Source organism: Phascolarctos cinereus, unplaced genomic scaffold (assembly GCF_003287225.1).
Source record: "Phascolarctos cinereus isolate Bilbo 61053 unplaced genomic scaffold, phaCin_HiC Scaffold_5;HRSCAF=322, whole genome shotgun sequence".
Lineage (NCBI taxonomy): Eukaryota > Metazoa > Chordata > Mammalia > Diprotodontia > Phascolarctidae > Phascolarctos > Phascolarctos cinereus.
The window spans coordinates 56,516,494-56,539,069 of record NW_027555958.1 but is presented as its reverse complement, the minus strand read 5'-3'; the positions used below and the strand labels follow the sequence as shown (position 1 = coordinate 56,539,069).

Below are 22,576 nucleotides of genomic sequence, written 5' to 3'. Positions count from 1 at the left end.
CTTATAATTTGAAATCTTGGTACACAAAATTGCTGCTTAAAAACAAGTTATTTTTAAAGTAGATACAAATTCTCTGCATGAGTCATAAGTATATTTTAAAATACTTTTTTCTTAAATTCATAGATCTGTGCCCTCTTACAATTTCTAAGCAATCCATTGCTATTTTAAAGATCTTATAACTAAATATTAAGTAGAAAGATAAACCTTAAAACTATGGTACTATTCCCCTTTTTCTGGAAGAAATTTTTATGTGGAAGAAAAAGCACTTCAACATTTTTACAGTAGATCTGCTTTTGAATTTTACCTATTTCTTCATGGTTTAAAATTTCCATAATGATCATGCTTGAAATCATTAAGTGGTTATAAAACTGCCTTTTATTTATGTTGTTGCTTGACTATAAAAGTATTACCTTGTCCCCTTTAAAACAGAAAGAGCTATGAGTTTGGTCTTGGCAAATGGCTGTACTGTATAGCTGTAAAGTCTTGTGGCAATCTTTACCAGTTTTCTTCCCGTTTTCGTGTTAATATAAGGGAGGGAAAAGAGAATGTGTTAAAAGATTATTGGAGAGAGGGGTGCTCAAATCAGAGACCATTTTTCTACACATGGGAAAGAGAAGTTCTTTAGGAAGGTATCATGATGTGGTTATAGAGTGCCATAATTTTTCCTGAATGAAATCTTCAATGAGTGGATTTGACAATATATAGATATCTCTCATTAAAAATAAAATATATGTGAAATTTTGCACTAACTAAATTAAGAAAATTATGGAATAATTTCACACTGTCATAAATTAATTCCATATTACTTGAACCTTTCTCAGTCACTTTGGTGCTCTTTCCTGTCACCAGCACCACAAGAAGCAAGTTCTAAAATGCAGATTTGGGTTCCTGTAACTGCTAGTGTTAAAATTTCATCCATTGCTGATGTGCTGTGATTCAAAACCAACTATAAAAATAGTAGCAAGGAGGTGCTTTTGAAGGTTTGGGGGGGGGGTGTATGTGTGTGTGTGTAAGCTTTTTTTTAAAAGTAAGCTATTGAATGCCTGCAATTCCCCAAAAACATCATTACTATGGTGTCTACAGTATCACAGTATCTGCTCCCATGTTTAGCCTCATCTTAGGATCAAAAGAGCACAAATTAGAGCTAGGAAAAGACTTTTTATATCTTCCAACCCAGCCCATTGTTTTACAGAGAAGAGAACTGAGACCAGAAAGGTTAAGTGAATTTGCCCAAAATCCCATAGGTAGTAAATAGCAAAACTGGGTCCTGAACCCAGCTTCTGTGACTCCAGATCCAGTGATCTTTCCATTGCACATTTGGGTAAAGTATAAATCATTAGAGTAATAGGATGGGTATGCATAATGTCAGCACACAGTTTTCAGTGAAACCTATCAAATAGAAATGAACAGGAGGTTCATATTAAGGGGCTCTTAAGCCATTATAATTAAACAAGATACTCTGTAAAGGTGGGAGGGAAATGAAGTGAAAACTTGGATGTTGCAGCTTAATTCTCATCCCGTCCTTTTTTTTTCTTTCTAGCAAGTTGAAGTTGATTGCCAACAGTGTATGCTTGAAATCCTCGATACAGCAGGGACAGTAAGGACGTTTTATCTTTCTATGAAACTTTGAATTAATAACTTGGACATTGAATAAAAGTTGTGATTAGATTAATCCCACCTTGAAAAAAATCATTATTATGATTAAAAATGAATCTTCCTAAATTTAGGACTGATTAAATTTTCTTAAGCATATTAAGTCTTCTGGGGTGTATTTAATTCCTATATAACACCATATTATTTTATGTTGTGCTCATATCTGTGTATTGTTTCCTTTCCCTTTAATTGAGGTGTTTAAGTATGAGAGGATTATGCCAAGAGCTTCTCTTTAGATAGAAAACATTTACTGTGAGTTTAAAGAGAGACCTAACTTGGAGCCACAATCATTCATCTTTATTAAGAGATAATAATTTTGATTTTTTTTTAATATCAGCAACTTCATTTCTGAAGAAAGTTCTAATGAACTATTTACAAGTAAAGCAAAACACATTTTAGGATTTGAGTGAAATATTATTTTATTTCAGCATTAACCAGAGAGTTTTTGTTGTATTGCCTGCAGCAGCAAACCACCCATACAGTAGTAGTTCATTTTTCATATACACATACTTTCCCAACTTATTAATAGTTTGTGTTGCTGTGCTTTGTGAATTAATTGCTTAGAATTCAGAATGCATTTTTCCATAGAAATAATGTTATAGGTAGTGATGAAATTTCTATTGGTGGTGTGATTAAATAAATAATGCCTTGCAGCTAGATAGGTGGGAAGATTCAGTCATAGTAGTGTAAGTGTTTATTAACATTTGTAATTAAATAAACTGATCATTTCCATTAAATTATTTAATATTAACCAGCTGATAAATTGGGAGCTGACTGACTTTAACATCACAGTATTTTATAAAATATAATTTTAAAAAAATCTATACCTAGAAAATCTGAAGATAGAAAATTTGTACTTCTTACCTGTACCTTCCAGAAATGCATTATGGCGGCAGCCAAAGAAGCAGAGAACACCGTAGAATACTGAAGATTGAGAATGAGCAGGGATGGATGCCTGACATAGGAGAGCAGAGGCTTGATCAGGGGGAGGTGGGGGAATAGTAGGAAAAGAAGGAATAAGCAGAGCCAGCTGGAATCAAGTACATAGGAACCAAGGTAGGATGATGGCCCAGGAAAGCTTGAAAGTGAAAGAGCTATGTAAATTGAAGGGGCAGAGTGGCTGAGAAACAGGTCATGCTTAGACCAAGATATATGGTCCATACATACAAAGCAATATATCCACACTACTTGTTCCCAGGCCATGTAGATTTTCAAATTTTCTGCAGTATGTAACTGTTTATCTTTTGTATGGATCTCATTCTATTTTAAAAATAATAATTTTCTAACTCATTTTACATATCCCTAGTTGTAATTTATATAATTATTCCATCACCTTCTTTTCCTGAACAAAATTAAATAGGTGTTAAGTAAAACAGAAGATATTTTAGTTGAATATAAGAGCCTCTTGACTGTTGAGGTGCTAAACACTGGTATGTACCGCCAAAGGAGGTTGTCAGTTCTCCATGGAGATTTACAGAAAAGAATATATAGCCTTCTGTCTTGAATGGTTTAGACTGATCATAGGATTATAGCTCAGGAGTTGGAAGAGTTCTCAGAAGGTGACCCAGTCCAGGAGATACTATGGCTTTTGAAAACATATTTTTAGTTCACTTTTTTAAAATGTAGATCATGGTCTGAGTTTATATAGCATGGGATAGAAGGTATAAATGGGGAGATGCACTGTTCTTTAAAAAAAAATCATCACTGGTTGACACTTCCTGTCTAAGAGCAGGGAGACTGAAGTGGATTACCTTACATAACTCTTCTACCTCTAGAGTTGTATGATTTTTTTCCATGGATGAGAAACAGAAGCAATTCTTTCATATGGGTAAAGATTTGTTTATAAAATCCATATCTTACGCCTTATTTTCTTCGCCATGAAATAACTGAATGATTCTTAAAATCTTTTAATATAAAAAAAATTCTAGTTAATTAACATCAAATTTTATAATTGTCTTCACGTTTGTTTTTTTATTATAGGAGCAATTTACAGCAATGAGAGATCTGTATATGAAGAATGGCCAAGGGTTTGCACTAGTATATTCTATTACAGCTCAGTCCACGTTTAATGACTTACAGGACTTGAGGGAACAGATTTTACGAGTTAAAGATACAGAAGATGTAAGTAATATTTTTTTATCCCCTCTGAGCACTAAAATCCTTCAGTGGTCAGATAAGCAAGTCTCCGTTTATCAGTCAATTGCACAGAGTGTGAGGTGGTCGTTAGAGTATAAAGTCTAAGACGCACTCCCTCACGGCAGTGAAGGGTGAGCTCATGTCTAAGGTGCATAATTGTACTGGGCAGATAACTGCACTAGTGCAATTGTTAGGTCCTTCAAAGGGCACAGAAAAGAGTTGAAGAAAAGAGATATCACTATAGGTAAGAGTTGGCAGGTAGGTGGTACAGTGGCTAGAGCACTGGCCCTGGAGTCAGGAGGACCTGAGTTCAAATCCCATCTCAAGACACTTGACACTTACTAGCTGTGTGACCCTGGGCAAGTCACTTAGCCCTAATTGCCTCACCAAAAAAAAAGCAAAAAAAAAAAAAGAAATGAAATGAAACTATAGGCAAGAGTTGTTGAGGAAGGTTTCATGAAGAGGGTCAGTGTTTAAATCCCAAAACTAGATGCATAATCAATGCCTATTAAAATAATGCTAATGGAATAATTTTTATATTTTCTTTCTTCCTCAGTTATGTGAGGGTTTTAATTAACTAGGTCAAAATTTTAAACATGCTTTCTTTTCTCTTGTATAGTCAGAATGATAACTATTTTAGGTATTTTGTCTGGTAATTAAATTTTTAGGTAGATGGTAGCTAGATAGTTAAGCACATTATTATATAAATTGGTTAGATCTTAGCAGAAGTGAAATTTATGTCAGATTAATTCTTTTGAGCTCAAAGAATTTCTCTTTGGTATAGATTAGAAAATAAAAATCGGTTTGTACCTTTTCCTTTTATATTCCATGGGTTAATGTTCTGTGTAATTATTAATAGGATCCCCATGTGTCTACTCAGATCTTTAACCTTGGATAATGTTGCATGAGGAAAAAATTTATATGACTCATAACCAACCATGACCTAATGAATAAGTTATCTTCTTTCTCATGGCTAATTCACATAAGATGTTTAAAGCCTCTGTTTTTATACTGATATAAGGTGGTAGTATAAAGATGTCCTTATTAGCATTGCTAACATTAAAGGCCAGAAACATTGTTCCTCTGTTCTACAATGAAGGAGTAAAAATCTTGTCTTCTTTAATGAGAGTTGAATTGTGGGTTCCTGAAATGTGTTTATTTTTTGATGAAAACTTTGCCCTAGAATTTTGTCAAGTGAGCTTCCATCATCTCATTCCATTCTTGTATCTTATGCTAACAATAGCGGTAATAATAATTATCACCATCATCATTACTATTATAGCACTTACTGTATACCAGGCACAGTGCTATGAGCTTTATAATTTATCATCTCATTTGAGCCTCAGAACAACCTTGTGAGGTAGGTGCTATTATTGTCCCCATTTTACAGCTAAGGAAACGTAGGCAAACAGCAGTTAAATGACTTGCCAGAGTTCACACACCTATTAAGTGTCTGAGACACTCATGTCATCTTGACTGTAGGCCCAGCACTCTGTCTTTTGCACCACCTAATTACCCCAAGACTGTGTGGTACAGGAATAAATTAGGGAGAAAGGGGGGAAGGAAATAAGCATCTATTAAGTGCCCGCGATGTGCCAGGCACTGTGCTAAGCACTTTACAAACATCATCTCACTTGATCCTCACAGTGACTCTGTGGAGTACTATACCAGGTCAAAAGTTCTGAGTCATTTAAAGTGTAGAGAACAAGAGAGTCAAGCTGCACATAAGCAGATTTTTTTTAAACTTTTATTTTTATTGTCTCTCTGATCTTCCACACTGGCCTTTAAATTTGGACTGCTAGACAAATTTTAGAAAAACAGCATGCATGATTCACTTGGTCTGCATTGGTACTGTTGGTACTGTATTGAACAAATAATGGACCTGTAATACCATGTCATATATAATGGGGATTCTTAACCTGGGGTCCATGAAACTGAATGGGGAAAAAAGTTACATCTTTGTTTTCGCTGCCCTTTAACAGAAATTTAGCATTTCCTTCAATTATAAATTTTAAAAAAGAACATTCTGAGAAGAGCAGAGGTCCACAAGCTCCCCCAGACTGCCAACAGAAGCCAGGACACAGAAAAGGTTAAGAACTCCTGTCCTATGTTTCATAGAGTTAGAATTAGAAGGTACCCCAGATGTAATCTTGTTTAATGCCATTTTACAGATTAGAAAACTGAGGCCCAGAATGATTAAGTGAATTCAAGATGACACCAGTAGTAAGAAAACTAGAAATGGATTCCAGGTCCTCTGACTCCAAATTAAGCATTTCCTGCAGCTTCATACTTGAGCTGGGGACATTTACGTGGCTAAAAAAGACTTAGGGGAGGACAGACATGATTGCTGTCATGGGGAAATGGGGTCGGACTTGGTCTGCTTGTTCCCAGAGAGCAGAACTCGGAACAGTGGGTGGGACATTGTCCCTAATCCCGAGTCAGGCTTATTTCTGGTTGTAGTTATTAAATTTATTTCTTCTCTGTTTATACACTCAAACCCCTTGGGGTTAAACTGTCTTTATTAATAGTGTTTTCCCCTCCTCGTCAGCAGTAGTTGGTCGTTTGCTAAAGCAACTTGAGAAAGTGTCTTTCTTCTAGCTTTCTTGCATTTGCAGCTGGTCATCTTGCAGTTTATCTAGTGTAGTGCAGGATGTGAACGTGCCACACAAGAGGTGATGTGTAAGGGCAGGAGTAGTCTAGACATTTCCTACTCACTTAAATTTTTTTGCCTCTTACCTGTCTGTTCTCTCTAGGAGAAAAATATATCCCTAGAATTTTTCTAGTATCAATATAAGATTTAAATAACTGCTTTTAAGAGCGTCACTCTTAGGTATATATTTTAGTAGCATTTTAAACCATCTTCGATCTTCATTTAGAGATGATTGTGGTTCATTTAACTTGAGTGCTGGATTTTTTTTTTATTAACATTTACACCAGAATGCTAAGCTGTTCCAAGAATTACACTATGTGGAATGTTGAACTGCATACATTCACTGTCTTAAAGTATAAATGAAATTGTGCTCTTTCTAGTTTGGTAGATTGATGTTTTTCACACTATATACTGGTAGTTTTGTTTTGCTGTGGATCCCCTTAAGTTGTTAATATGTAATTTGTTTATATGGTCATGATCTAATGTGCTAGATTAGAGCTAATTACTAGAGTAATAAACAGTGTGCTGAAACTTGCTCTTTTGTATTTGAATGTATGTAATCTCAAAAAACTTGTTTTTGAGCTATAGCTAGTTAGATTTTTGAATTTAAAACAGTGTAGAGGTTGAGTGGTGGGATTTGGATCTCAAGAAACTAAATTCTAAAAAGCTTCCATACTCTGTGACTTTCTGCTTAGAGTTTAATTATCAATGATTCATATATTTCTGCACATGAGAGATGGGCAGGTAGGTGGCACAGTGGATAGAGTGCCAGGCCTGGAGTCAGGAGGACCTGAGTTCAAATACAGGCTCAGACAGGGACCCTGAGCAATTCACTTAACCCTGTTTGCGTCAGTTCTTCATCTGTAAAATGAACTGGAGAAGGAAATGGCAAACCTCTCCAGTGTCTTTGCCAAGAAAACCCCAAATGAGGTCACAAATAGTCGGACACAACTAAAACAACCCTAGCAACGACACATAAGAGAATTTTAGTATTACCTTGTGTAGAACTAGTAGGTGTATATATCTCTTCCACTTTTCTTTTTGACTTGTATTAAAAGGTAAGCACAGAGGCTTAATCGAATTTTACCTAGATTTCTGCTATTAGGATAAATATCCCATATATGTTGATACTCATTTCAGTGGGTTTTTTTTCCTTCAGGTTCCAATGATTTTGGTTGGCAATAAATGTGACCTGGAAGATGAGCGAGTAGTTGGCAAAGAACAGGGTCAGAATTTAGCAAGACAGTGGTGTAACTGTGCCTTTTTAGAATCTTCTGCAAAGTCAAAGATCAACGTTAACGAGGTAACCTCTAAACTGCTAATATATGCAAACGCTTGTCTCTCTTTTTGCTTTGCTGTAACTGCCAAAATATGACAATTGCTTTTTAAAATATCGTTTCTTTTTCTAAGTAATCTGAATTTGAACAGTTTTTTTAAATATCTAGATAAATTTCTAGAAAATATAAAGTTATCTAAAACTTATTTAACATCAACACATAAATTTATGGTTCAATTTATGTTGAAAAGAACATAGCTTTCATTTACCTTTGTTCTAAATGTCCTCTAAACAGCCTATCACCAAATGCTCTGCCAAAACTATTACATAAAGATTTATATTGAAATAAATTCCTTTTTAAATATCATCTATAAATTCTTTGATTATGAAGTCAGGAAGAGAATTAAAAGAAAGCAGTCTTTTAAGCCAGATCATTACAGTTTGTCCATTCATGCTACCTTCTGGGAAACCACAAAGTCTTACTTGGTGTGTTCCTGAGCAGTGACACCATAATTCCAGGGAAGGGGGTGTGTGTGTGTGTGTGTGTGTGTGTGTGTGTGTGTACACAAGTATACACTTGATCATCTTGTAGGCATCATTCACTCAAATCATTCTAACTCTAGACTCTAGCAGGTGCATAAGCTCTTTTCTAGTCCCTGACCTCTGGACTGCTCTACGTTAAGAACGTAGCTCTCGTTAGGAATGCTGACCAAGTTACCATAGTTGAGTGTTTCTAGAACAGGTACGTTAGACACACCTTGATGCTTTAGGAGAGGAATTACTAGGGCCCAGGAAAAATGAATCTCTATGATGCCGTAAATGTAAATCCTGGGCCACCAAAGGAAGAACCTGAGAGAGACCCTCCTAGTCTTTGTTGATTTCAGAGTAAACAGACCTATACCAGAGAAGGCCTCTTTGCCAGCCACACAGGGCTTGGTTTGAGTGATGCTCATTTGTGCCTTAGTCCTGCTGAATGGGCCCAAAGTGATATCTGAGATGTCTTGGTCTGTTTATGACATTGCCATTTAAAGGAGTAGCTTGCTTATGTGGTTAGGCTCCAGTGTTAAGATTACAGTTTCTTTCTGGCCTTAGATACTGCTTTTGATTTGCCTTTACTCTCCAGGATTTCCTTAATTTATAACTACTACTCTAACTTCTCCTGCCAGAATTTCCTGGACCTCTTCAAGCACTTGGCAAAAGGAGTTAGCTTTCTCCCAGTTGTCTATTCCCTCCCTCCTCAGTCATGAATACCAAAACTTACCTTTTGTAGAAAACTAGCATTAACAAATGATAAAAATAAAACAGGAAATTAGTGGATCCCATACCCTCCTTCACCTGTACCTATTGTGCTATTCACTGCTAAGTATTTACTATTTGACTCAGAATTTCCCTGTTGTGAAATAATAATTTGGGTTTGGGGGTCTTGAGGGTTTTAATAATCTTCAGAAAAAAATATACTCATGGTTATACCACCACCTGACACTGAACCTCTCTAGTTCAGAGTTCCTTCATCTCTAAGTGGTGGAAATGGACTGCAAGAAGTCTCTTCCATTTTGGACTCACATTTCTGTAATATAATAACAGTTGAAAAGTTCTTGAGGACAAATAGCCAGTATGTTGATACTCATTTTTATTTTTTCTTCCCTTAGGTTCCAGCGATTTTAGTTGTCAGTAAATGTGACCTGGAACAAACTGTATTAAACACACTAAGAGATGTTTTAACTTGATTGAAAACACAAATTTCATGCTAGTGGTTTTTCACAATTTATGATTCTTTTCTCTCATGACAACTTAAGAATCCTATGTAGGAGTACTTTCTTTGAGTATTTTATTTTGATGCTAAAGCTTTCTGCTCAGATTCAATACATAGCAAATTTCTGTGGCTTTGCAGTTTCCTAAAAACTGGAAAAGGACAGTGCAGATACTCATATCAGCTTCATATGTTATCTGCACAGATATATTGGCAGCAGATTGAAGTTACCTTGAGAACACCTTTAAACTGTTTTTCAGTCTGCGTCGCTAATGCTGAGTATCAGTTTACACAAACAGGACCAGTCTTACTTTTATGGAGAGCTGACTGCTTCATCCCAAGGCTGACATGATAAATAGAATCCAGATATCCCCATTTAGGAATAGAGGAAAAAATGCAAAACTTCAATTCTGTCTTTCTTTTATCCTTTCAATTAGCAATAAGAAGGAACTTCAAATCATTCCAAGTAATTTCATTCTTCGAAAAGCACTCATTTTAAACTTGACCTTTCAACTCCTCCCCACCAGTTACGCTTCATGGATTTTTCTGAACCATCTGTTGCATTGAGGTAGAAAGGATTTTTTTCAAATAAAAAGCTTGAAATGATACTTCAGAACTTGTTTCTTGTTCTCTGGATATGAGCTACCCACTTCACAGAGTTGTTGTAAGATTTTAAGTAACTGTAACCTCTCCAGTCCATTCTCCACCTAGATGACAAAATAGTCTTTCTCACCCTGTCATTTTCCTGTTCAAGAAACCCTGCAGAAAAGAAACAAATAGTGTTTGAAGGAGGAGTGTGACTGAAGTCACCTGGGAGAGAACAGATCTGTCAGTACAGACAGACACACATACACATTTTCTCTCTCTCTCTCTCTCTCTCTCTCTCTCTCTCTCTCTCTCTCTCTCTCTGTCTCTCTCTCTCTCTCTCTCTCTCTCTCTCTCTCTCTCAATTTTGGGTTTGTTTGGATTTTTTTTTAGAGGAATTGATAAACAGTTACAAATATATATATTGAAGTGATCCAGTACTTTATCCGTGCGGGTATGTCCTCCTGATGCCCATCTCTCTTTGTTAGTAGATGATATCCTTGAGTTGCTGTGGCTGAAAATCTCCCTCCCCTAGTGATGACCATATCTGGAGCTCTCTCTGCTGGCCTTGGGCTAGTAGGTGTACGGGCCGTTCCCGTGCACAGACTTGAAGCTTGTGCTGCTTCAAGAACTTAGCAGAGCCTCTGCTCTGCTGGAATGTCCTCTCTCTGTCACATGGAGGCTTTTTTCTTTTACTGGCCCAGTGATTTCATTGGCTTAGGAAACTTTATGCCTGGTGCATATGGAGTCATGAAAAATTTGGCAACAGCAAAAGGTTTCTGAATGCGCACTGACCAAAAATTAGTTCAGAATCAAATGTGTAATGAATCCTGAGGTGTTTCTGGCAGCGCTTGGCCCATGTTGCATTGCGCAACTTCACTGCAGTCTTGGTTCTGAACACAAAACATGTGCATTTTGCACTGTGCATGCCATCATGCCCACTCAGCACCAAGGAATGCTGAGGAAACTCGAAAAGGAGTCTTGAGGAAAAAGTTTAAGAAGCCCTGGGCTAGGGCACTGAAAGGTTAAATTACTTGTGCAGAGTCACACAGGTTGTATGTGTCAGAGATGGACCTTGAACTAGTAGTGTTTCTGGACTCCAAGGCTGGTCCTTCTACACCATACCACCCTGCCTGGTGAGGCATTGAAGCCTATTAGAATTAAAATTGGTGCTTTTGTGAAATTGAGGAGATGCTGTTATAATATTGTCCTGATTTTTAAAATTAAGAAATCAGGATTTCTGAATTCAGTTAACTCAGTCCAGTTTGTTAAATCTGATAGTTTAATTGTGTTAAAAGAAATGGTGAAGTGAACTTGAGAAAAACCTAGAAAGACATGTATGGATTGATGCTGAGTAAATTGAGCAGAACCAGAAGAACATTGTACACGGTAACAGACATGTTTTGCGATGACTTTGGAAGGATCTAAGATATCTCCAAAAGTCTCATAATAGAAAATGCTATCCACATCCAAAGAAAGAAATATGGAGTTTGAATTCAGATCAGAGCATGCTATTTGCTCTTTTTTTCCCCTCCTGTTTTGTTTCTTCTTTCTTGTGGTTCTTCTCATGGGTTCTAATTCTTTTTTACAACATGACTAACGTGAAAATATGTTTAATAGGAATGTACATGTAGCGCTCATGTCAGATTTCATGTCGTCATGGGGAGGGAGGGGGAGAAAATTTAAAACTCAAAAGCTTTTGGAAGTGATTGTTGAAAACTAAAAATAAATAAATTAATTTAAATAAATAAATAAATCTGATAGTTTCCTAGTTTCCCATCATCCATTTATTTTTTATAATTAAAATCAAACAGTAGAGTCCTATGTTTCGGACCAGAAATACCTGAAAACTAGTCTCACGGGAGTTTTCTTGGACAGGATTTCAAGTTGCCAGTGGTGTTTAACCATACCAGTTCAGCAGTAGTGGTGCTGTGCCTCTTCCCTGCCTCTCATTAGAAGTTTTAAAAATTAACAGATTCCATATAGTATAAAGCTTCTGAATTGTTAAATTTCCAGTAAGTCCATTGAGTTAAGTCTGATGGTTTCCTAGTTTCCCAACACTTCCTTCCCTTAATTCATTTATTGGTTGAGAACAAAGGATTATATTCCGTGCTGTAGCATAAGTTTTGCTATATGTGCGCTGAGTGTCTCCTGAAAGATTTGGCACTTTCTAAGACAACCCCCTTTATAACAATGATGTAAAGTACAGGACTGAAAGAAGACGTGTCAGAGGGATGTCTTTTTGTGGAATGAATTCCCAAATATTAATTGTTTAAATGTCCGTTTTCTTTTTTTTCCCTTTAGATATTTTATGACCTGGTCAGACAAATAAATAGAAAAACACCAGTGGAAAAGAAGAAACCTAAAAAGAAATCCTGCCTGCTGCTTTAGACCCCAGTGTGCAGCAGCTCTGAGCCAGGTAAGATCACAGGGCTTTCAGGTGGATGGGTGGGCACAGGTGAAGAGCATCAAGTTTGTCTTTGCTCTGCCTGCAAGCACTCATCCTTCTGCCTTAGTGAAGAGTTGCTGGTCTTTTCTGATTTCCATAGCATCAGGTTCTTTCACCTATTTCCCCCAGATCAGTCAGGTTCTTGCACTTCTAGAGGGAAGGCTGAGAATTAAGCAGCATTCAAGTGAGACAGCAGCAGCTCCTCAGAAAAAAGAAAAAAGAAAAAAAACACAAGGCTGAAACAAGCTACCAGGAATCACACAACATCTCCAGATCAGCTTTGATTAAAGTATTCTTTAAGTGGACTAGTTCTCTTTTCTCCAAAATTGACACATTTTCCAATGGTGTTGGACTATTAAGAAAGGAACCCCAGGTTGAGGCCCAGACCCTTTATCCCCAAGTGTCCACATCATTGACCATGTTACCTACCTGGGTGTTGAAAGTCCTTTCCATTCACAGTGCCCCCCATCAAACACATTTTTATACAAATCATCCCTTGTTAAGCCTATTTTGTCTGCCTTTCAGATAAATTTATCTGAGAACATCAGAACAACTTCTGACTGTAAGCATCACCTGTACTGATTTGAGGGAGCCCTCAGGGCTGCCTGCCCAGCTAGAATTTGGGTTTTGTGAATCCACTTGTTTCCCTTAATTTAATAGCTTATGTCATTTCTCTGAATAATTCTACTTGTCACCATCAATACTATAAACAAACCCACTAACTGGAAAGAAATTTTTATAGTAATGCTTTGGCAAGAGTTAACATCTAAGTCTCTCTTTTTTTGGTGAGAAGGAACTAAAATGATCCCTGTGGAGAGTTGTACTGATTCTCTGAGATCACTTGGGTTCATTTAGTGAATTACCTCTTCTACGGCACTAAATTAAATTTAACTAATAACACATGATTCCCTAGAAGCCTGAATCAATCAGTAAACATTTAGTAAGTGCCTACTGTGTGCTAGCCACTGAGCAACCTTCTAAAACAGATTCTCAGCCTGGGATCCATGAGTTTTGGGGGTGGGGTTTGGGGGGAGATTATATTTTTATTTTGGTAAAATTAGTTTTCCTTGTAATTCTGTGTATTTTACTCATTTAAAAACATTCTTCTGGGTGGGGGTCCATAGGCTTCACCAAACTGCCAGAGGGGTGCATGGCAAGGGTTATAAACCCTTGTCTCAAAGTAGACAATTAACTCTGTTAGCAGAAGTAGTTCTATTTTTTAAAGGAGGTAGGTAAGGGGGCAGTGAGGTGGCACAGTACATAGAGCACCAGCCCTGAAAGACCTGAGTTCAAATCCGGCCTCAGACCAAACACTTGACACTTACTAGTTGTGTGACCCTGGGCAAGTCACTTAACCCCAATTGCCTAAAAATTAAAAAAAAAAAAATTAAAGGAGGTAGATAAGAGAGGGAAGCCATCCCACTGAGTTTAAAGAGTGTCATCACAAAGTTAGCCATGGATTAATGAGTATTTTGTCTGCGACAAGTCTCAAAAAATGTCTTCTAAGTTGTTACGGGTTTGGAATATCCACACTAAAAAAAATTAGAAATCCTTATAGGAGGGAGAAAAGGCCAGTTAATATAATCTTCTGGATGGTAACTGCTTCTCCTTAGCCAAGTTTATTGGAAAAGTTATCATTTAGCCAAAAAGACTTAGCTAAATGGCTTTTAGTGGATTCCTGCTTCAGGCTCCAAGCAGCAGCATTCTGAGTTAATGTTATTATTACTTGAATTTTTTGGACAGGCCTGTCCCCTCCGGTGGTAGAAACTTTCTCTGCCATTCAGATTGGCCACTGATAGTCTTTTTTTTTTTTCCCTTTTGGTGAGGCAGTAGAGGTTAATTGACTTGCCCAGGGTCACACAGCTAGTAAGTGTCGAGTGTCTGAGGCTGGATTTTAATTCAGGTCCTCCTGACTCTAGGGCCAGCGCTCTATCCACTGTGTCACCTAGCTGCCCCCACTGATAGTCTTAAAGAGCCTCCTGGGATGAAGCAAAGGGACTTGCCCAGCATCACACAGCCAGTGTGTGACCCAGGAGGAACTGGAGACTAGGTCTTTCTGATTCCTGGTGGCCTTCTGTCTGCTCTACCCTGCAGTCTTCTCTCCTATGAATTAAAAACAAATAAAAGTTATTTCAGTTAATATTGAGTATAAGTGTTATATATGCTGGGCACCGGTAACCCAAAGATTAAAAACAAAAAAAAGTCACTTCTCTCAGAAAGTTTACATTCTACTAAGAGATATAACATGTAATCAGAGAGAGAGAGAGAGACAGACCGACTGACCCCAGGCTGCCTACTTTAGTTTCTTCATCTGTAAAATAGGGGAAAATCATAGCATTTACCTTCTATAGGTGTTATGAGGGCCGCATGAGACGTTTGTGAAACACTTAGCACACTGCCTGGCACATAGTGGGTGCTGTATAAATGTTAGCTATTTTTGTTATATGAAAAAAAAAAAGACGAGTGAGCAGACTTGTAAGTAAGCCTGTGAAGAGCTGGAATATAAGTTTGTTTTGAGTAAACATTTTTTCTTTTTTTGCACCTGTAATATCCTCAGTGTTTAGCATAGTGCCTGGCGTGTTTTTTTTGTTTGGTTTGGTTTTTTAATTTTAGGCAGTTAGGGTTAAGTGACTTGCCCAGGGTCACACAGCTAGTAAGTGTCAGGTGTCTAGTCTGAGGCCAGATTTGAACTCAGGTCCTCCTGACTCCAGGGCTGGTGTTCTATCCACTGCACCACCTAGCTGCCCCTAGTGCCTGTCGTGTTTAACAGATATTTGTTGATTGATTAAATGCCAGGCTGGGAAGTTTGTATTTCGTTCTAAAGTCAGTAAGGAGCCATTGACACTTCTTGAATGGCAGGAGAGAGAGGAAGGGGCTTACGTGTTTAGACAAACCTAGCAACTATGTAGAGGCTGGATTAAGGAGGGACAGACTAGAAGCAGGGGCACTGACTGTTAGCCAGGTATTTAGGCAAGAAATGATAAGGGCCTAAATGATAATGAGCTAGGGTGGTGACTGTGTGAGTGAAGAGATACTGTGGAAGTAGAATCAAGCTATTTTTGATTGACATAATTGAATGAGAATCAATCAGCAGATATTTTCTTCCTTAGGTATCTTGCTATAGTTTAATGATTTTAAATATTAATTATTTAAAAGTGGGCATCTAGGGATCTCATTTTGGAGGTTGAGGATGGGTCCCCAGTTCTTATATATACATACATGTATATATCATACATATATACATACATAAATTATACTCTGTGTGTGTGTGCCACCCTCCACCTTTGGCTATGAATTTAAAGTTGATTAGCCAATTCCATTTAAGTCTGTTTATGCAAATATAATTTCCTCTTGAGTTTGGTGGAAGAGGAGCCATCTGCTGGCCTCTTGTGATCCCATAGATTGTTTTATTTTGTTTGTTTGTTTTTTCTAAAGGGAAGATTTTAGCCTGAGCACAAAGCTTTGGGAGTAGATACCCATTCTTTGGCACACTTTCTTTAGCTCTGAAAACTCTGTCAGTACACTTTAACTTCACAGTGGATGCCGGAAACATGCCTGCTTTGTATGTGCCTTGTCTATACTGATGTATGTGTTATGTTATCTCCTCCATTAGAATGTAAGCTCCTTGAAGGCTGGGATCATTTTTGTTCTTTCTTTATCCCTGTAGCACTCAGAACACTACCCTGCCAGGCACATCAAAATAGATGCTTGTTGGGTTACGATACTAGCCATAAAGCCCTTTATTTGTTGTGTGCTTTGCTGTAACTGATTATTTACATGTACAAAGTGTAGTGCTATCATCCACAGACACAAAGCTTCATGAATGAATAGAGGTTCTCTGTTTACAAAGTGATTTTTTTTGTTTGTCATCTGGTTGTGGGAACCCAGGGGCAGAAAGGACCTCATGAGGACAGCTGAGCCATCCTCCTGCCATGCAGTGTTTGTACCTGTTTGTACCAGGTCCCTGGGGAGGGTTCTCTGCTGTAGCCCATCTGTCTAGCCTGTTGCCTTTGTAGTGGGTCTATGGGGGTAGAAGAACTCAAATTCCTACCAAGAGTATACTATAGCATATTATGCCCAGTGGAACTTTTCAGAATCTTATATTTGTTCATGAAAAGTCTAGCAGTTGGGCAGGATTCCTTGATTGGGAAAGACTTCTCTCTTCTGTTCCATGATAATGGTAAAAATGAAATCTGTATAAAATAACATGTCCCTTTTTTCTTTCCCCAAACGATGCCATCAGATATAAAATAAAGAAAATATGAAGCAATAAACACAAGGACAGCATGGTCCAGGGGATGCAGCTAGCCTCAGATGCAGAAAGCCCCAGCTTCAGGTTCCACATCTCACCTCTGCTGGCTGTGTGACCCTGGTCAGATCCCTTAACTTCTCAGTGTTCTAGGCAATTCCCTAAGGCTTTCAGTTTCAGCGAAGGTACCAATCCATAGAGTGGAGGGAGCAAGCTCTGTGCTCTGAAATTGCAAGCCATTTGTAGGCCTCTTTGAGTCAGTCTGGTCCCGTGTGTTTGATTTACATATAAAGGATTCATAGTGAAGAGAAATTATAATAGCCTTACTGCCTTTTACTGTTTTCTTGCTTCTACCACATCTTATGTGTTCCAAGTACTTCTAGCCCTCTAGTGGTAGTTAGTCCAAATTGAGTTTTCTTTTTTCATTGTTGTGTTCTCTGTATCAAGAAATTAACTTTTCTTTTTGTTCCTATTCAAGATTACAGGAATGAAGAACTGTTGCCTAATTGGAAAGTACCAGCATTCCAGACTTCAAAAAATACATTAATTAATTAACAACATACCTGAAGAGGCTTCTCCTGTTTTATATATTATGTGAAGAATCTAGATCTTATAATGGTTTGCACAAGTTCCCTGGAGAAAAAATTGCTCTGTGTATATCTCTTGGAAAAATAAGACAATAGTATTTCTCCTTTGCAATAGCAGTTATAACAGATGTGAAAATAAATATACTTGACTCTAATATGATTATACAAAAGAGCATGGATGCATTTCAAATGTTAGATATTGCTACTCTAATTAAATGATTTCATATTGACCTTTTTATCATAATTCCTCCCCATCCAGCACTAAAAAGTTGAACCATTATACTTTATATCTATAAAGATATAGATATGGAATATGAAATTTCCCCACAAACTCACTGCAGCAAATAACTTTTTTGAGTCATTGACTTCATTTTATATTTAAAAATTATGGAGTATCATTCTGCCATTATATTCTAATTAAAATTGTTTGTGCATAATGCTTTGGAAAAAATGGGTCTTTTATAGGAAAAAACTGGGATAACTGATTTCTATGGCTTTCAAAGCTAAAATATATAATATACTAAACCAACTCTAATATTGCTTCTTGTGTTTTACTGTCACAGATTAAATTACAGCTTTTATGAATGATTAAATTTTAGTACATTTTCATTTGGTTTGTGTGTTTTTGTTACTGTTCCACAGATGAGGGATCTTTTAAAAATGTGGACTGATATGTTTGAAATGTAGCAATAGCCCCTCCTTGCCCAGTACCTATATAATAGTTTTATACCCTAATATTAATGGTTTCTCAAGGAACAGATTCAGACTCACTCTTCTTCTATATTTAATCCTTATGTACAGTAAAATATATTGGGCTACATTAAATCATTTTGTATATTTTCTTGGATCTTAAAGATTGTATTCTACTGAATAGTCCCTGTGTACATTATTTTTATATGTTAAAAAAAATTTAATACTATATCAGGGTATGACTTTTCCTATGGTCTTTAATTTTATGTGGCTTGTAATTTCATTGGGGGAATCTTTGCATTGTTAATGTGTAGATCATAAGCTCAGGAATGAAGTATTATGGGAAGTTTCTCAGAGTTGCTTTGTAATCAGTTTGAATTTATTCAGGGGAAAGGAAGAGAGAATGGGCCAAGATCAGAAGATAGAGAATGAGTACTGCCAACTGCTCTTATTTTTTAGGGTGAACAAGCAGTCATTTGGAAATCTGCTAATTTTTAAATTTAGTGTAATGTATAGCAAGGTAATTTTTTTTCTTTTTCCCCATCCTAATATTTTTCAGTTTTGAAAAATTCAGGGAGTAGGTGCAACAAGAATTTATGTCAGTATTACCTGTGTGTTCTTTGTGAAGCAACAGCAGGCTTAGAGCGTGTTGGAGTTGGAATTGTACTTGGTGTCTTGGGGGGGAGCAAGGGGTAGGGTTAGGACAGCATGTGCCTCACCCCTCAAGCATTAAGTAGAAGACCAACTAACAAATCTAAAACGTTGCTCAGGGATCTAGTTATAATTTTATTGAAAGCTGTTATGAGGAATTTATGAGGAAAATGGTATTTTCTAAGGGTGTAATCGGCTCACTGATTACCAAATTACTGTAGCATCAGGTTTGAAATTTAAGTTCTTACTAGCCTGAGAAAATGTGACTCAGAGAAAGCATTTGGAAATATTGGTGTTTTCCCAGAAGTTCCTAATAAAACTTTAATTTCCCAGCACCCTTCTTCCACTGGCCCAGTTATGCATTTGTCTTAGGTTGAAGGGCAAAAGAAGGAAAGTGGGAAAAGCAGGGGTGGGTAGTTCTTCCAAGTTAGGGTGGAATGTGTTTTTTATGAGGGACTCTGGAAGTACAGTGTCTGTCTAAAACTAATCTTCTAGTGATTTCATTCTTAATTATACAAATATAAACAACCTTCTTGTAAATGAGTAAAACTTTTAAGAGATGACCTTGTTCTATGCCTTTGTGCAGTTGGTATGAGCTTCCAAATTAGATGGAAGTAACTAAGACTGTTACTTGAGATTACGGTGTGCTTGACTGCCAATGCCACCGCAGGCCTCTTAGGGGAAGCACAGGTTGTCATGGGTGAAAAGAACCTCAAAGGCAGCAGGTTTGCCCCCTAGCTCCACCAGTAATTGGGGCAACTTCCCAGCCACCCAGGGAATGATAATATTTATGCTACTCACCTTTCCAAAGTGTGAGCTGATGGATTTAAAGTACTCAGCAAGCTACACAGTTTGTGCAGATTTTTGTTATTTTGTATTTGTATTAGTAGTTGAATCCCTGGGTCACATCTTCTGTGATCCTTTTAGGTACAAGTTGGAACTTTGTGGGGCCAAGGGCACAAATACTGAGAGCTAAACACAAGCCACTCATGTACTCATCAGAGACATTCAGTGCCATCTTTGGAAGAATCTATAGTTGTGGACAAAATGGGCTAAAAGGATATCTTGTAAAATTCAGGTTTCTCTAGAGTAAAACCAGTTAGTTTTAGCATTGTTGTGAACTTCTAGGCTTGGCCCCAGCAGAATCTGCCTGGATTATGTATGTATGTAGGTAGGCAGGTATGTGAAAAACCATCCTCCACTGACTGACTCTACAAGAATGTGACATGTGTGAAAGTATCCAGAAAAGGGCAAGCCAGATGGTACATCCAAGGTAATGTCATAGGAAAGTAAGTCCACAGAACTTGGAGTGTTTAGCCTGGAGAAGAAAAGATTCAGGAGAAACAGGATAGTTCTGTCAAATGTTTGAAGGTAGTCATGGGTAAGACTGCCCTCAAAGGCTGAGCTGGGAGTAACGGGTGAAAGTTGAAAAGAGGCAGATTTAAACTTGTGAAAAGGGGAAATTTCTAAGCAGAGACAGAAAATGTACTGCCCTGTTTTGTAGGTTCTCCTCAGAAGGATTTGAACAAGTAAAGGCTGAATGACTGCTTAGGGGTAGTGTAGAAGGCATCTTTGTTCAGGCTTGGAGTAAGCTAACTGGCCTCTTAGGACCCTCCACCCTGAACATTCTGAGATTACAGGAACCATGACGATGAGGTGCAAAGGGGGGCCCTGCTCTTTGGCTTTTGATTACATTCGAAAGTGTGCACGATAGTTTCCACTGAAGCAGCAAAGTGTCCTAGATAGATAAAGATGCCCCAGTTGTAGGAACACAGATCAAAACATTAAAATACCAGACTTGGCAAGGAGACCTGCATTCAAATCTTGCCTCTGATACTTGCAAGCTGTGTGACTTAGTCACTTAAGCTCAGCCTTGGTCTTCTTATCTGTAAAGTTTGGAGTTTGGGCCACATGGCCTCTGAGGGCCCTTCCAACTCCCGTGACTTGGACTGGATGACCTGGATGGTCCCTTTCAGTGTTATGATTCTTACTAGGTAAACATTGGAGGCTCCACTAGAGGGGGCTTCAGCATTAGTTAATACATCAATAGGAATTCAAATGAAAGTACTTCAAAGAAACTAAATTTAATAGCAATTTTGATGCCTAGGGATGTTAGGGAATACCAAGAAATAGTCTTCCTCTGTAGAACTTTACAACCTAATTACCCACAAAATATTAGCAATGTAAGTTAAGCACAACTGCAGTGAGGTAGAGCTGTGAACATGTCTCCCATTTATAAAGAAATGAAAGTACATCAACACCAGACTGAGTAAATATCGACCCATCAGAGTTTGTGAAAAAGCACATTTGAAGGAGCTGTCTACAGACCAGAGCTCAAGACCCCTGGGTCCAAGTACCTGCTCTGCCACTACAGACTCAAGTAGAATCACAAAATTTCAGAGTTAGAAGGAGCCTCCGGTCCTTAAGTCTACCCGCTGGAACATGCCCAACCAGTGGTAATCCCAGCTTGTTTGAAGACATCCAAAAAGAGGGAGCTGACTGCTGCTTCCTAAGACAGCCTGTTCTGCTTTGGAATAGCTCTGATTGTTAAGAGGTTTTTCCTGAACAAACCTAGATCTGCCTCTCTGAACTTCCATCCATCATTCCCACTTCTGCCTTCAGAGTCAACCACATGATGGCCCTTCCAGTATTTGAAGACAACTACCATGTCCCTTCTAAATCTTCTCCAAGCTAAAATCTCCCTTTACTCCAATTAATCCGTAGTCCTTAGATTAAGCCTCATGGGCCTGCTCAATTCTAGTTGTTCTCTAGCAATTCTTCAGCTCATCACGACCTTTTTAAACTGTAGTGCCTAGAATAGAACACACAACTTACATGGTAGTCTGACCAGTGCAGGCTACAATATGACTCTCAACTCCTTCCTAGAAGCTCTACCTCTCTGAATGCAGCCTAAGATTTCATTAGATGTTTTGGCTGTCATACTGTTCACTTGTTGAGCTTGGAGTTCGTAAAACCGCCAGATCTTTTTTGAGATAAATTGCTGATTTGTCTCTCTAACCTTGTAACGGTGAAATTGAATTTTGGAACCCAAATGTAAGAAGTTAACATTTGTCCCTATTGAATTTCGTCTTAATAGATTTGTCCAAATGTTTTACTGTATAATAATAATAATAATTTGTTGTTGCTGAGTTTTCAGTTGTGTCCAACTCTTTGTGACCCCATTTGGGGTTTTCTTGGCAGAGACTGGAGTGGTTTACCATTTGTTTCTTTAACTTATTTTACAGATGAGGAAACTGAGGCAAACAGGGTCAAGTGACTTGCCCAGGGTAAGTGTCTGAGGCCAGATTTGAACTCAGCAAGATGAGTTTTTCTGACTTCAGGCACAGCGCTCTATCCACTGTGCCACCTAGCTGTCATAATAACAGTTATCATTTATAGAGTGCTTACTGTGTGCCAGGCACTGAGCTAAGGGCTTTGCAATTTATTTCATCGGCACAACAACCCTGGGAGGTAGGTGCTATTATTATCCTCCTTTTAAAGATGGCAAAACTGAGGCAGACAGAGGTTGATTGACTTGCCCAGGGTCATACAACTCATAAGTGTCTGAAGCCCGATTTGAGTTCAGAACCTTTTTGGATCCTGACTCATCCAAAGGTCTTAGTGATCTTTACCAGGTTTGTGTCACCCACAGACTTGATAAACATCCCATCTATACCTTTATCTAAATCATTGATAAAATTATTCAATAGCTGCAGGCCAACCAAATAGGTCCCTAAAGCACTCCACTAATGATAAGCTTTTGAGCTGATGTTAAATCATTAATGATTATTCTTTGAGTCTGACCTTTTCAGCAGTTACTTAAAAAAAATTTATTGATATTTTTTGTTTTTATGTTGCCTAAATTTCCCCTGTATCTTTATTCCTCTCTCCAAGAAAACC

The 22,576-nt window shown here is 37.8% G+C and overlaps 1 protein-coding gene across 1 annotated transcript in view; it reads left to right on the top strand.

The window, feature by feature from the left end:
- The window catches only part of RAP1A (RAP1A, member of RAS oncogene family), a 115,779-nt gene extending 97,835 nt beyond the window's left edge, over nt 1-17,944 (top strand). Inside the window, exons 5-9 of the mRNA XM_078155507.1 lie at nt 1,541-1,597; nt 3,634-3,774; nt 7,599-7,742; nt 12,355-12,469; nt 17,227-17,944. Coding sequence (XP_078011633.1) covers nt 1,541-1,597; nt 3,634-3,774; nt 7,599-7,742; nt 12,355-12,441 — 429 coding nt within the window. The 3' untranslated portion in view covers nt 12,442-12,469; nt 17,227-17,944. The remainder of the gene's footprint in view (nt 1-1,540; nt 1,598-3,633; nt 3,775-7,598; nt 7,743-12,354; nt 12,470-17,226) is intronic.
- Nucleotides 17,945-22,576: the final 4,632 nt, after the last annotated feature.